We start from the raw sequence: 13,306 nt of genomic DNA, 5'->3' as shown, positions 1-13,306 counted from the left end.
ACGTTTGCACAAAAACATGCCTCCAAATGCCCAAAATATCACTTTGAGGACCTCCTTGTGATTCAACATTCCTTCTGCCTTAAACCATTAAGGCTACATACATGATGCTGTAAAACATCCACATGAATTAAGAAAATAACTCATTTGTGTGATAAAAGAATCTCAAAATTAAAGTCCGAATAAAAGTTTTGCAGCTGGACTGAAACGCACGAGGCTACCTCAGTTAGCAGCTTCAGCTTACTTACAGTTCCATAGAAATCCAGGACAAAGCTTAGCAGCAGAGTGTGGCAGCCTTCGAGCTGCAGACCCACGGACGCTAACCGACCCACGAAGTGAACCAGCTCCATCACAGAATCCTTGAACCCTGACAAGGTCATGTTTCTGTGACAGAGGGGACAGAACGTTACACACACACACACACACACACACACACACACACAACACTTTATACATATATTTACATAAGCACAGTCTCTCATCAGTGATTAAAATGTTAGTAAACTAATGGATCCCCCTACTAGACTCAACCAGAACACAGAGGAAGAAGATTTCACCTGCCATTTGACACCATGTGTGCGAAATTGTTCAACTCTAAACTGTTCCAGCGCTGACCGTTTTGTCTGCTCAGAACAAACAGATGTGACACTCACACAGAGGTGTGGCTGCCGAGACTGATGTCCAGGTCGTCCTCCAGAGCGTAGACTGAATGCCAGGTCAGCCACTTCACCAGCATGCTGTTTAAACACTCCATCAGGCCACACTGCAGACAGGGAGGAGAAGCACTGAGCTCACAGAACCTCACACACACCGACTGGGAGGAGAACATTAGGAACACAAGACAAACCCTGCTAAAGACTTTCTTATTAAATTAGCGCAGAAGGTTTTTGTCATTCAGCGGAAGGAAAAACCCACCTTGAAAAACAGCGAGGATGTGAAGAAAAGCTGTGTGAGCGGCTCGAACAGAAGCTTTCCTAAATCTGAACAGGAGGGAGAAAGACACAGTTACGACTGCCTCTTAAATATGAAACAACAGAGACCAGGAATGATGAAACCGCATTTATTAAAGGAGACTTCTTCTTTTAAACAGTTATGAGAAAGTTCCTATAAGTAGGACGTGATGTCCTTCACTGTCCCTTAAAGCAACACTAAAGAGTTTTTAACAGTTATTACTTTCAAAATGGTTTCAGTGGTTCTTGAGCAGATTCACATTGGACAGCACTCTGTCGCCCTCTGCTGACCAGAAACTGCACTCAACAGTTTTGAGAGACAGGTGCACTAGCGGGACCTCTACCTGCTTTGTGGCAACTGCTGTTTACTCTGCCGATAGCCAATATGAAAGCCAGCAGTTAGCTTTTTCGGCTAGCCGACCGCCAATAAATAGCACAAGAATAAGAATGAGAAGAATGTTGCATTTTTGTTGCCATCGTAGCTCAGCCTGGGAGTAAAAGTAAGAGAGTAATGTCTTTGGAGGAGAAGCAATTAGCTAAAACCAGTGTGCACATCAATGCATCCTACACTTGACTGAGGAAGCTTAAGGAGGCTATGAAATCACAGACTGATGGTGACCTGGCTTTGTTGCAACAGGACTTCCAACTGTGTGGATCTTTTTACTTTGTGGCTTATTTGGTATCAGTTGGCTTGTGTTAATGCACCAGAAAAGCACCGCACCCGCTGCTGTCCTGCTTCACAACTCTGACAGTGGGGAAGTGAAAAGGAAAATGTCTCCCAACTAGGGCTGCAACAAACGATTATTTGGATAATCGATTAATCGGATGGGGTCTCGACACGATTAATCGATTAATCGGATTACATGGGGAAATTTTTAAAAACTGCTTGGGAAACGTTATTTCTCTCCTTCCTTCACTTTATTTAACACAACATTATTAGAAAACAGTTCAATAGCAGAAAAACAACATGCCATCACCTAAATTGTCTTATAAGGTGTATAGACAGAGACCCTAAGCTACATCTATCTGTGACCTAAAATGCTTGGTCCAAGTTAAACAGCTTAAGGGCAATTCTCATCTGTTTTGTTTGATCTCATCTGTTGACATTTATTTTAAATGTAATTAAACATAGGCTGTGAATTAATCAAAATTGATCACTATTTCCAAAAATGACTGAAAAAATACCAAATAAAACAAAAGTAAATGAATGCCATCCTCCTTGCGATGATGCCCTGGGCAACTGCCATAAAGTCACATCAAGAAATGCTGCTGATCATTCCAATGATCCCAAATAGACTCACATTAGGCCACATGAAAGCAACTGAACCCAAAAATATATTAACCAGTATATAACTGCACTCTCACACAACACACCTGCAGCAACAGTTAGGACTCCTCCCTCCCTTTTAAAAGCGTTTTTGCTTCTGAGGACATTGTGGTTGTAAAACCACATGCTAGTAGTCTGGCCCCGGTGTGATCAACCAGTTTCTGCGGGAATGTGACGGCGGAACCAGGGCCAGATTAACACTTTGTTGTACCCTGGGCAACAATATTCAAGGGCTCCATCATCACGACCCAAGGATCACCATAATGTGGTCACATACAGAATATTTTACTGTGATATGCAGTAAATATACTCAATACTTGAATGCCTGACAACACGTAACCCGCCCAGAGTAACCTTTGACCCACCTCGTGTGGACTGACCAATGAGGAGAGGGTCTTAACTTGAGGCCTTCTCTTCATTGGTCAGTCTGCATGAGACTGACTCTCAACTGACGTTCAGTCGTAGGCAGCGAAGATTCTCTGTGCAGCGCAAAAGCCCGGGTGGACAGTTTGTTTAATGTAGGGTGACCATATTTCCATTTCCAAACAAGAGGACAGGGGATCTGTGCCTATGACGTCACACTATGGCAACGCCACACAAACCATGCTGGGACCCATTTTTTGTAAGAACTAAATTAATATCAGATTCTGCCAATTAAAGGGCTCTAAAACAATTCATATGTAAATATTTTGCATATTTAATGCAAAATCTAATTTTTCTGCTTTAGTGTTGCAACAAGGTTTTATTAATAATAAATTACTATACCTTTTGTTTTACTACAGCATCGGTAAGCTTCCTGTGCACAGATTATTAAGGATGCTTGTTTCAGCTGTGAGATTAGACGATAGGATCAATGAAAAAATAAGTTGTCACACACTCCATGGAAACTTTCAGAGAATCCACAAATAGTGGCTTTCAAATGGTTTTGTTACTTTTTGCAAGTTTATAAAAGAAGCAGATGAGACAGCATGTCTGATAATTTAGTTTTTCATCTGATAATAATAGAACATGTCAGTAATGTCTGAGGGGCTTTTATAAACACCATATAACTAACACTACTGGAGAGGGCATGAATTACACAGAGGCTTCTGGGGAGCCCAGTTATTGGGGGGGGGGGCATTTTGCCTTGGCCCCCAAAATGTCTTGAAACGGCCCTGGGTGTGTGACTGAGTTTTGAAGGTGATCTGAATTGTATCAGATGTATAAATATTACATGTGTATAACTTGTTTTTTACTGGTAAAAACGTGTAATGGAGATAAATCTACCTACATTTGACTTTTCAACACTTTGTTTTGTTTTCTTGTTTTTATTTAACTATTTTCCTGTCCTGTCTGTCTCTCATCTTCCTGCATCTCCTCATAATTCTCCAGAAAATCTGTTGCCTGGATTCTTACCTTTTCACCTCATCAGTTACTTTTGAGCAGATCAAAGGAATCTCCTGACCGAAAAGCGCAGAGCGCGTTTTCGATGCTGCGTGAGGTGACATCACCACAGCACAGGTGATGAGTTCCACAGTAGCGAGCTTCAGGCACAAATAAGACAGAAAATAGAGAACATGTGCGGACATGAACGATCGTGTGCTAATTATAGTTTTTTGGTTGCGCCACTTTGAGAATGGACCATGCGCTGGAAGAAGCTGCCTGGATCGCTGCGCGACAATGCGGAACCGGTTCGCAGCAGCGCAAGTCTGCCGGCTCTCCCTCGCGCTGATCTGCCGGTACCGGCTCTCCCTCACGCTGATCTGCCGGCTCTCCCTCGCGCTGATCTGCGATTCTCCCTCGCGCTGATCTGTGGCTCTCCCTCGCGCTGATCTGCCGGCTCTCCCTCGCGCTGATCTGACTTGCTCTGGTCTGCGTGCAACGGCGGGCGGGAAGGGGGGGGGGGCTTTTGGAAAAGTTGTGCGACACAACGAATCGATGACGCAATTCGTTGCCAACGCTTTTAGTAATCGATTTTCATCGAATTTATCGATTCGTTGTTGCAGCCCTACTCCCAACACCACGTGTGAGTGCAAAGTTGCTGACGGAGAAGTATAAACTAGGCTTTAGCATTAGTTCATTGTTTATTTATTTATTGGATCCCCATTAGCTGCTGCTGCTGCTTCACACAGCAACTATTCTACCTGGGGTCAGACACCCCATCAACAACTCACAATATTTACAAGCTAGCTACAGCAGGCGGCTACAGGGTTGTTTATGACACTTTTAGTTCCGCTCTCAACCAGCAAGACAGAGAAACAGAACTTATTTAGTGTTACTGAGAAAGTCAACGAGGTAAACTATTCCACCAAAAGCCATTCAGATAACATTAAGGAAAAAGACTAAATAATGAAGGTGTGTGTGTGTGTGTGTGTGTGTGTGTGTGTGTGTGTGTGTGTGTGTGTGTGTGTGTGTGTGTGTGTGTGTGGGAGGGGGGGACTCACGCAAGGCAGGGATGACTGGTATGTTGCTCAAGAGGCCAAGGATCTGTGGACGCATGAGCGAGCCATCCCAAACATTGAGGAATTTGTACAGAAAAGCATCAGAGCTGGAAAACCCCTCCTGGTGGAAAATCAGTTTGTAGTAAATTTCTATGTTGATTTTATTTTGCAATTACATTCACAGCAGAAGTTATTTTAACGTGTGGCTCACTTGGAGGAAGTGCTGAGCAGACAGTAACTTATCCAAAAACTGGAGCGTTTCTTCTGGTATGTGGGCGGCATCGTCATCGCTGCCAAATAAAAATTCTAAAGAAAAATTAACAAAAAAATTAAAAGGTATTTAGTCACTCAAATACTGAGAAAAATAAAAAGAAGACAACAGATTATAGCAGCACACAGTCACATCCCCAAGGTATTAAAAAAAAACTCTTTTGATGTGCCAACTAAATAATACGCTGCAGTTCAACTCAAGGTCAGCTCTGCTTAGGTAGCACCCTTTCCACAGAGGATGTCACAACAGGTTTGTAGCTCCCCCCACCTACATTTACCTTCTTGGAGCGCACAGCCCAGCCAGAAGTTGAGGCGCAGGAGGGCAGACTCCTCCTGCACACAGTCCAGGTACTGAAGAGCCAGACCAGAACCCAAAAGAGATCCCATCTGAGCAGGCAGCTGGTGGGAAAAACACATAAAATGTGTTTCAATTAGAAAGAGCTTAAATAATCAACTATTGGACGACAGTGATGGTTAAAAGCTCGCCCTGTATTCGGAAGGTTGCAGGCTCGAGCCCCGCTTGGTCTGTTGTGTCCTTGGGCAATACACTTAACCCACCTTGCCTGCTAGTGGTGGTCGGAGGAACCGGTGGCGCCTTTGTACGGCAGACTGTGGCTACAATGTAGCTCATCACCACCGGGGTGTAAATGTGTGTGAATGGGTGAGTGACTGTGCTGTAAAGTGCCTTAAGGGGGGGTACCAGGACTCTAGAAGGTCCTTTATTAAATACAGGCCATTTACCATTTGTGGGCGAAAATTGGCACATCGATACCATTTCATAAGTATGCTCAAAGTCAAACTTCACATTAAGATGCATTAAAAGCTCAGAGTGACAGCCTCATTTTACTTTCAAACCAACCCGTTTACCTGCTGCAGAAGAATAAACATAAGCTCACATCGTGTCATCACATGGGGAGGCCAACAAGTTCTGTGCCAGTTCTCCAGTATCCAATAATCTCATAAATGGCAGAACTGGGACATGACTTGTGGATGGTTTATACGGTCTCTTACTGCGCACAAGCAGCTGCCGCTCAACAAGACGCCTTCATCAGCATAATAAATAAATCAGAGTGATAAGGAGAGGCCAAATGAACACAATTCAGATCTGCAATAACTATGTATAATCTGTGATGATCATTTGTTTTTTTGACACTAAAATTGCAGGAACTGGAAAAAAAATATCTATGATCTTCTTGTTAGTAATCTTGCAGGAATGGTTTCATAAGGACGACTGATTGCACTCCTCTTTTTTGTAATGAATAGTGGGGGGAAAAAAGCTTTCCTGGCAATAAACAACTTGGTCTAATCCCCTTTAAAAGCCTCATCGTTCCTGTTGGCTTTGTGGCCAAAGAAAGAGGTGAATTTATGTGGCGTGAAGTATAAAACATTGAAAGCCATTTAAAATGGCTTATTTTATTTTTTCAGGTCACTGAATCTTCAGGGCAAATGGGCATTTATGGAGACATTTTATTATTTAGACTAATGCTTTACTGAGACATATCTCAGGTCTTGTGCTTGCATTACTCACAGAGGGCAGATAAATCACTAATGAAATCGGTGAAAAAAGAAAATAAAAAAAGCACAATATGGCAAATAACAAGTGTGCTGCTCGTAAAGCAGGTTCATGCCCTAATCTAATAAAATAATTACAGCCAAGGGCCACCTGTGCTTTGGGTTGGTCAGGGGAAGCCCTGTACACAACAAAATCGGTCAGGACAGTGACACACTGCCATCTTGTGGTCCTAAAATGACATTACAACTGAAATAGATTCACAAGCTGGAAAGGTTTTTGTAATTTATGCACATTAGCAACCAAGATCCTTTAGTTTTTCATTTGAGCAATCTTTTGAGATTAACTTTTCTTGTTTTAAAATGACTTTAATGTGCATATTTATGAAAAGGTTTATTTAGAAAGAAAAATAACGCTTTATTTGTTGCCACAGGTGGTTTCTGAAAACGTGAAAAACAGAAATCACTTTTTTTTGTGGCAGCTCTTCTCATCAGGGACAAACACAATATTGTGCAACATAAACGCAAAACCAAAACTAAGTATATTTGCATTTCCTTTATGTTAGAGATCTTTTTAGTGGTGTGCCTATAATCTCAGGTTTCAGAACTGGGAGGGCACAGAAGTGTTAAATCAGTTCAGTGCTTTCTCAAAAACCCTAACCCTGCACATTAAGAAACTAAACACGCAAACATTTAATGTTGAGTGCAAAAATGAGCAGCCAGTGATGCTGTTTCAAGGCCATTGGTGCATTTGTTCGTTTTGTTTTGTATAGAAATCCTTGTCAGGACATCAAAAATAATTTTAAAACTTCACTCTTTTTTTTCAATACATGTGCAGTAGTCTAGTATGAATAAATATTTTGGGAGTCAATCTCTGATGGAACAAAGATATCTCACTCATGTTTCAAAAACCAGAAATTAGCCACAGCAGAGGGCAGCAGAATACAGCAGGATTTAGAGTCCTTATAGAATTCCTTATATTCAAACATCTCGCCTCTGATTGGCTAACAGCAACGTGACTCTACAGTTTACTTTGTAACGTTGATGTTGTGTGGTGGAGCTGCTAATGCTAACGGTTAGCTTCCACTAGCCGAGAAGTCTTCTGCTGTCTCCTGGATGCAAAAACAACAACAACCTTCCCCGTTGCAAGCTAGGTTGGGTGAGTTCATGAAATCCCATTTCCCTGTCTATTTTCTATCGGTGGCTAATGCATTAAGAAAACTAGTTCACTTTCAACCTGCATGTAAAACTCAAGAGTGACCAGTTGTATTTAAAAAATAACAGGTAAGAATCATTCAATAGTGAACTTGGTCTTTAAATAAGTTTCTAAAAATTACAAAAATCATAAAAATACCTCAACATAAATAAAATAAAATCATTATAAACTATTTAGCATTTAAATATGCATTTGCTTTCCCCTAAAATATAAATGTTTAACTGTGGGTTTGAAAAATTTAAATAAAAAATAATAAAGTGAGTGAATAAGTAAATAAGGTACCCCTGAAGCAGCCCTGGACAAATGCAGAACTCGGGCAAATTCAAGGAGGAATTACCTCTATTTGGTGCATTGTTTTCAACAACTGATCAAAGGACTGGATCTGCACCAGAGGGATCAACTTTTTCCTTGAGTTTTGCTCGGTGTGAGGCTGTTTGTTGGTGACAGAAGTCAACACTGGAATCTGCAAGTGGCCGTGTTTCTGTGAAAGAAAACATTTATTATACACACTGTAAATAAAGTCGGATAGTAAATAGTTTATTTATTAATGAACTTTGAAGTTCTTCAGTTGGTTAATGGGCTACTGGTCTTGTTTAAGATTATGAGGGGGAAAAAAACAAATTAATAAAAATGAACAAATTACTCTCCTTTTAAACACAATATTAGAAACGTATATTGAAAATTGTTAAATAAGAACGTTAGTGTGTTTGTTTTTTATAACTGAGTGAGTGAATGAATAATTACTACTCATGTCTATCTGCAGTAAAAATACAACCAACTTAAAATTATTCACCAATTATCTTGATAATAAATCCAGGAGGTTCAACAAAGTTGTTTTTGACTAATTGCAAACATTGCCAACCAAATGTCTCATGTATACAGACAATTTTCTTCACAGTACTCCAATTTCTGGGAAATAATGACAATTCCTCAATAATTAATAGCTAGGTTTGTGCTTTGGTTAAATGTACAATCTTATCATTCATCACCACAACAGACACACTGTTAGGAGAAAACATACAAAGCATCAAGATGAAGAAACTGCAAAAAGACAAGAAAACAGCAGCAATAACAGAAGTGCAGCAGGAGGGATTTTTAATCTAAGTGGTGGTTAGAGAAAATGGTAGCACACCCTTTTCCTAGAGCTGGTCCTATCTCCCACAGGCAGGGCTAGACTGATAGCGGACGCAATCTGTGCACCATTCCTCCTCTGAACAGCAGCCAGTGCTACTTTCCAGGGAGAGTTATGGTTCTTGAATCCACTCTGTAAGAAAACAAAACATGAATTACCATTTTAAAGATGCTAAAAGTAAGAGACGTCTTGTGGTCAAATGTGGATACTATAGTCTACTATATTTATCGCCCTCCAAAGACTGACTCTAACTTCCTTAATGATTTCTGTGATCTTGTGGCAGACTGCATCCTAAAATATGACTATGTCCTATTTTTTGGTGATTTTAACATCCACCTCTGGAGGCTGCCTTTCTGTGTCTTGGCCCTTCACTTGGTCAGATTATCAATGGGAGCCTCAGCACAGGTGTGGTCCCAGCTGCTTTGAAAGCAGCAGTTGTTCGGCCGACCCTGAAGAAACCTGGTGCTGATGTCTCTGTGATAGAAAATTACAGGCCTATCTCTACCCTGCCTTTTACATCAAAACTGCTTGAGAAAGTCGTTTATCAGCAGCTGGTCTCACATTTAAGCCGGGCGTACACTGTGCGACTTATTCACTCGTAGCATTCAGCTTCAGCTCACACTGTACGAATTCCTCGCAGGGCAGATCTCACGAGTCAGGCGCTCACACTGCACGACCCAGTTCTCGGATGCGACCTGACTGCTCACACTGTACGTCTGGTAGCAACACGTCGGCCCTAAAACATATGCTAAAAATAGCAGTTTTTACACAACACGTCAGACTTTTTTGTCTTGTTTTGCCTGTTGTCCTTCGGGAGTGCTGCAGGAGGACACACAGGGATTTATGGGAGTTGGATGAGGAAAACGAAATAAAGAAAGTAAATCTGTGTTTTGTGATCAGTTTAATTTGACATGAACACGACAAACACACTTTCTTGACAATCTTTGTGAATAAAAAAAACGTGTAGAAACAAAAACGAACAGCGTGTCTTATTAGGGAAATAGCGAACGAGCGGCGTTGATGCAGGATTGTGCATGCGCCGTGAGCGGTTCTGATACTTTTTGGGTCGCAGCGCCGCTTCAACAGTGTGATACCCTCATGAGGGACGAGCAAAATATTAAACACGCCAGAAGTGCGTGCGACCTCACGACTGATGATCGGTAGCTGGTCACGTGGTGTTAATCGCCTCTCGTAACCCCCTGTACACTACACGACCGCTCGGCGCAAAACTCGCCCCGATGTCGTGGATTCTCGCACGACTGGAAAATCGGCTCAAAAAAGTGAAAAAGTCGCACAGTGTACGCCCGGCTTTAGCTGACTCTGATCTATTTGAGGTTTTCCAATCAGGGTTCAGGTCTGGCCATAGCACAGAGTCGGCTCTACTGAGGGTCCTAAATGACATCTATCTATCACTAGATCAGGGTACATCTGTGGTGCTTCTGTTGTTAGACCTGACGGCAGCCTTCGACACAGCTGACCACGCGATTCTACTCGATCGCTTGGAACGATGGGTTGGGATCAAAGGGTCAGCTCTGGACTGGTTTAGATCGTATCTCCACAACAGGACATTCTGTGTTAAACTGGGTGATGTTTTTTCTTCTTGGGAGGGGCTCCGCTGGGGGGTCCCGCAGGGGTCGATCCTTGGTCCTCTTTTGTTTGCCATTCATCTGCTACCTCTGGGGTCAATCTTTCGTCAACATGGCCTATCATTCCATCTCTATGCTGACGATTGCCAGATTTACTCTCCATTGTGTCAGGAGAAAGGTCACTCTATCCAGTCCTTTGTGTCCTGCATTAATGAGGTGAAGCCTTGGCTAATGGCCAACGTTCTGCATCTGAATGAGGGAAAGACAGAGCTCATTGTTTTTCACCCCAACAGCAGGAATGTGGATCGTTATGTTGATCTTGGCCCTCTTTCTCCCTACTCAAAACCAGTTGTTACCAGTTTGGGGGTGAAAATTGATGCTGGACTTAAATTTGATGCTCACATCAACTCTGTGATCCGGTCCAGTTTCTTTCACCTGAGACGCCTTGCAAAAATCAAGCATATGCTGCCGAGAGCCCACCTGGAGCGGGTGCTGCATGCATTTGTAATTTCTAGGCTTGATTACTGCAACTCTCTCTATGCAGGGTTGTGTCAGTCATCACTGCGTCGCCTACAGGTTGTGCAGAACAGCGCTGCCAGGTTCCTGACTGGGACCAGGAAACGGGACCACATCAGTCCGGTTCTGGCCTCTCTGCACTGGCTTCCAGTTTGCTATCGTTCACACTTCAAACTCCTCGTCTTTGTTTATAATTTCTTCCAGGGTGGTGCTCCCCCCTATCTAGCCACGCTCCTAAACAGACATTCCCCATCACGCGCTCTGCGCTCCTCTGACCAAGGCTTGCTCGCTGTCCCTCGTTCTAGGTGTTGTACTCGCGGGGACCGGGCTTTCTCAGTCCTAGCACCGCCACTCTGGAACCAGTTGCCACTCTCCGTTAGGCTGTCCCCCTCTCTGCCAGTCTTCAAGAGTCGCCTAAAACACACCTCCTCCGCTTGGCGTTTCCTGAACATGTTTGAATTTGGCCCTCTTTTATGTTGATTTTATTTCACAGTTTTCATTGGTTCACTCTATCCCTTGTTTTACCCATTTGTCCTGTACTAGAATGTTTCACCTTTTTTTGTAATTTGTAATCTGTAATTTGAATTGCTTTTATTTTCTGATTTATTCAATATATTTAACTTTCTACTGTACCATGTTCAGCCCCTTGGGCTTCCTGACAGGGTTGCGGAAGGCGCTTTATAAATCAAGCTTTGATTGATTGATTGATTTATAGTCCATTCACCAAAACAAACAAGTCTGCTCTGATCAACTGTTGCCAGGTCCAGAAGATTCTGGATGACAAGTGGAGACGAGTCAAATCAAATCAAATCAAAGCTTTATTTGATCATCATCATTGAGTCAGTCATACTCAGTAAGCTGATAGTAGATAAACACATTTCACTATAATATTGAATTGTTGGTAATTGAAAAAAAATAGCTTGTGACATTTTTAGAGCTGACCATTTTCTTTTAATTCATTATTAGCATGGTTAGCTCAACGTTAGCCTCTAGCCTTCTTTGCCCAATATTAGAGTAAAACATAAAGAACCCGTGGCTCCTTAGGGGTACGAGAAATAACATCTGGGTCGCTCCTGTTTACTTGCTTTCATTCTGTCCACAATCCAGTCAGTGTTAAATTACAAATTCCGGGGCAGTGTTTGTGTAGAAGGCTTAACAACCTTGCGGGCTCACAAATTGTATACAATGACTACGTCTTATTTCGGCCTACTTAATTGGATGAAAAGTGGCCTCCACCCAGCCGGCTAAGAAAGAAATCTGTTTCAATGTAAACTGTCTTCAAGTAAGGTCATGACATTAGGGCTGGGAATCAAAAACCGGGTCTGGTAGAGAACCGATTTCCATCGTTTCAATTCCTAGGAACCGTTCAGCACTTTTGCATACGATTCCCCCCTTATCAATTACAGTCAGCGTGAATGACGTCACCACGCACGCTGAATAGCTTACGGAGGCATGAAACATGGCGTCTAAAGCCTGGTTTATGCTTCTCCGTCAGCTCCGCAAGGAACAGACATGCACGGATTGACGGAAGCGTTTTGCTCTTTTACTTCTCCGTCTCCTGAGGAGTGTTGCAAAGCAATTGCCCAGCAGGACCACAGAGGGCGTAGCGCTGTTCTGTGGTATCCTGTCATGTATCGGTCCAAGATCGTGTGTTTATATTGTGTTTTTTGTGTTTATAAGAGACTTTTAACACGGACATATTTGTCTCTCATTCTCCCACCGCTTCATGCGCTCCCCACCTCTAAACCCACATTTCCTGTCATTTCCGTCCACAAATAAAATGCTTGCTGCGCATCTTTTCACTCCTCCAGTCGCGGGAGAATTAAACGTTCATATTTTTAGAGTTTTTTCGCGAGATATTCTTCAAGCTTCTCCATGTCTGCCGCTAGTTAAACTCGGCTCTCTTTGCAATGGCGGTGCCGTAAACAACAGCGGCGTCCTGACCAATCACAAGCTTGTGTAATCCGTCTCGTTCGACGGATGTTTAAAAAAGTGGGCTCGACTCCGTACGTACTTGCGTGCCCTACGCAAGGACGGATAATGGCGTTGCGTGTCTCCGCACTGACGCAGACGGAGAAGCATAAATCAGGCTTTAGTGGCACAAACGCTCGAAAGTTTGGTTATACTTTACAACAGAGCAATACAACAGGGTAACTTGCAATATTTGCATAGTAGACATTTCATCGAGGAAAGGAAAAAGAATTTGGGCACAAAAGACGTGTTCTGACCCGCTCTGGACTAGTGAATTTCAACACAGCAGCAGCGGTGACGTTCGCACGTCCTCTCCTGTTAATACTGCAGGTAACTAATCAACTAACACTGCCCATCATGTTAGCGTCATTTACCTCATATACACACCTCCACACTAGCAGACTCCAGTGAC

At 42.6% G+C, this 13,306-nt stretch overlaps 1 protein-coding gene across 1 annotated transcript in view; it reads right to left on the bottom strand.

Annotated features, from left to right (window-relative positions):
• cenpi (centromere protein I) overlaps positions 1–13,306 on the bottom strand; it is a 30,659-nt gene that overhangs the window by 3,216 nt on the left and 14,137 nt on the right. The window contains exons 8-15 of the mRNA XM_015949585.3: positions 8,822–8,953; positions 8,027–8,170; positions 5,243–5,363; positions 4,906–5,000; positions 4,698–4,815; positions 913–977; positions 651–760; positions 246–381 (exon numbers count right to left, since the gene is read on the bottom strand). Coding sequence (XP_015805071.1) covers positions 246–381; positions 651–760; positions 913–977; positions 4,698–4,815; positions 4,906–5,000; positions 5,243–5,363; positions 8,027–8,170; positions 8,822–8,953 — 921 coding nt within the window. The remainder of the gene's footprint in view (positions 1–245; positions 382–650; positions 761–912; positions 978–4,697; positions 4,816–4,905; positions 5,001–5,242; positions 5,364–8,026; positions 8,171–8,821; positions 8,954–13,306) is intronic.

This window comes from Nothobranchius furzeri, chromosome 1 (assembly GCF_043380555.1).
Source record: "Nothobranchius furzeri strain GRZ-AD chromosome 1, NfurGRZ-RIMD1, whole genome shotgun sequence".
Lineage (NCBI taxonomy): Eukaryota > Metazoa > Chordata > Actinopteri > Cyprinodontiformes > Nothobranchiidae > Nothobranchius > Nothobranchius furzeri.
Note: the sequence above shows the minus strand (reverse complement) of the source record. Positions and strands in the feature narration are given on the sequence as shown.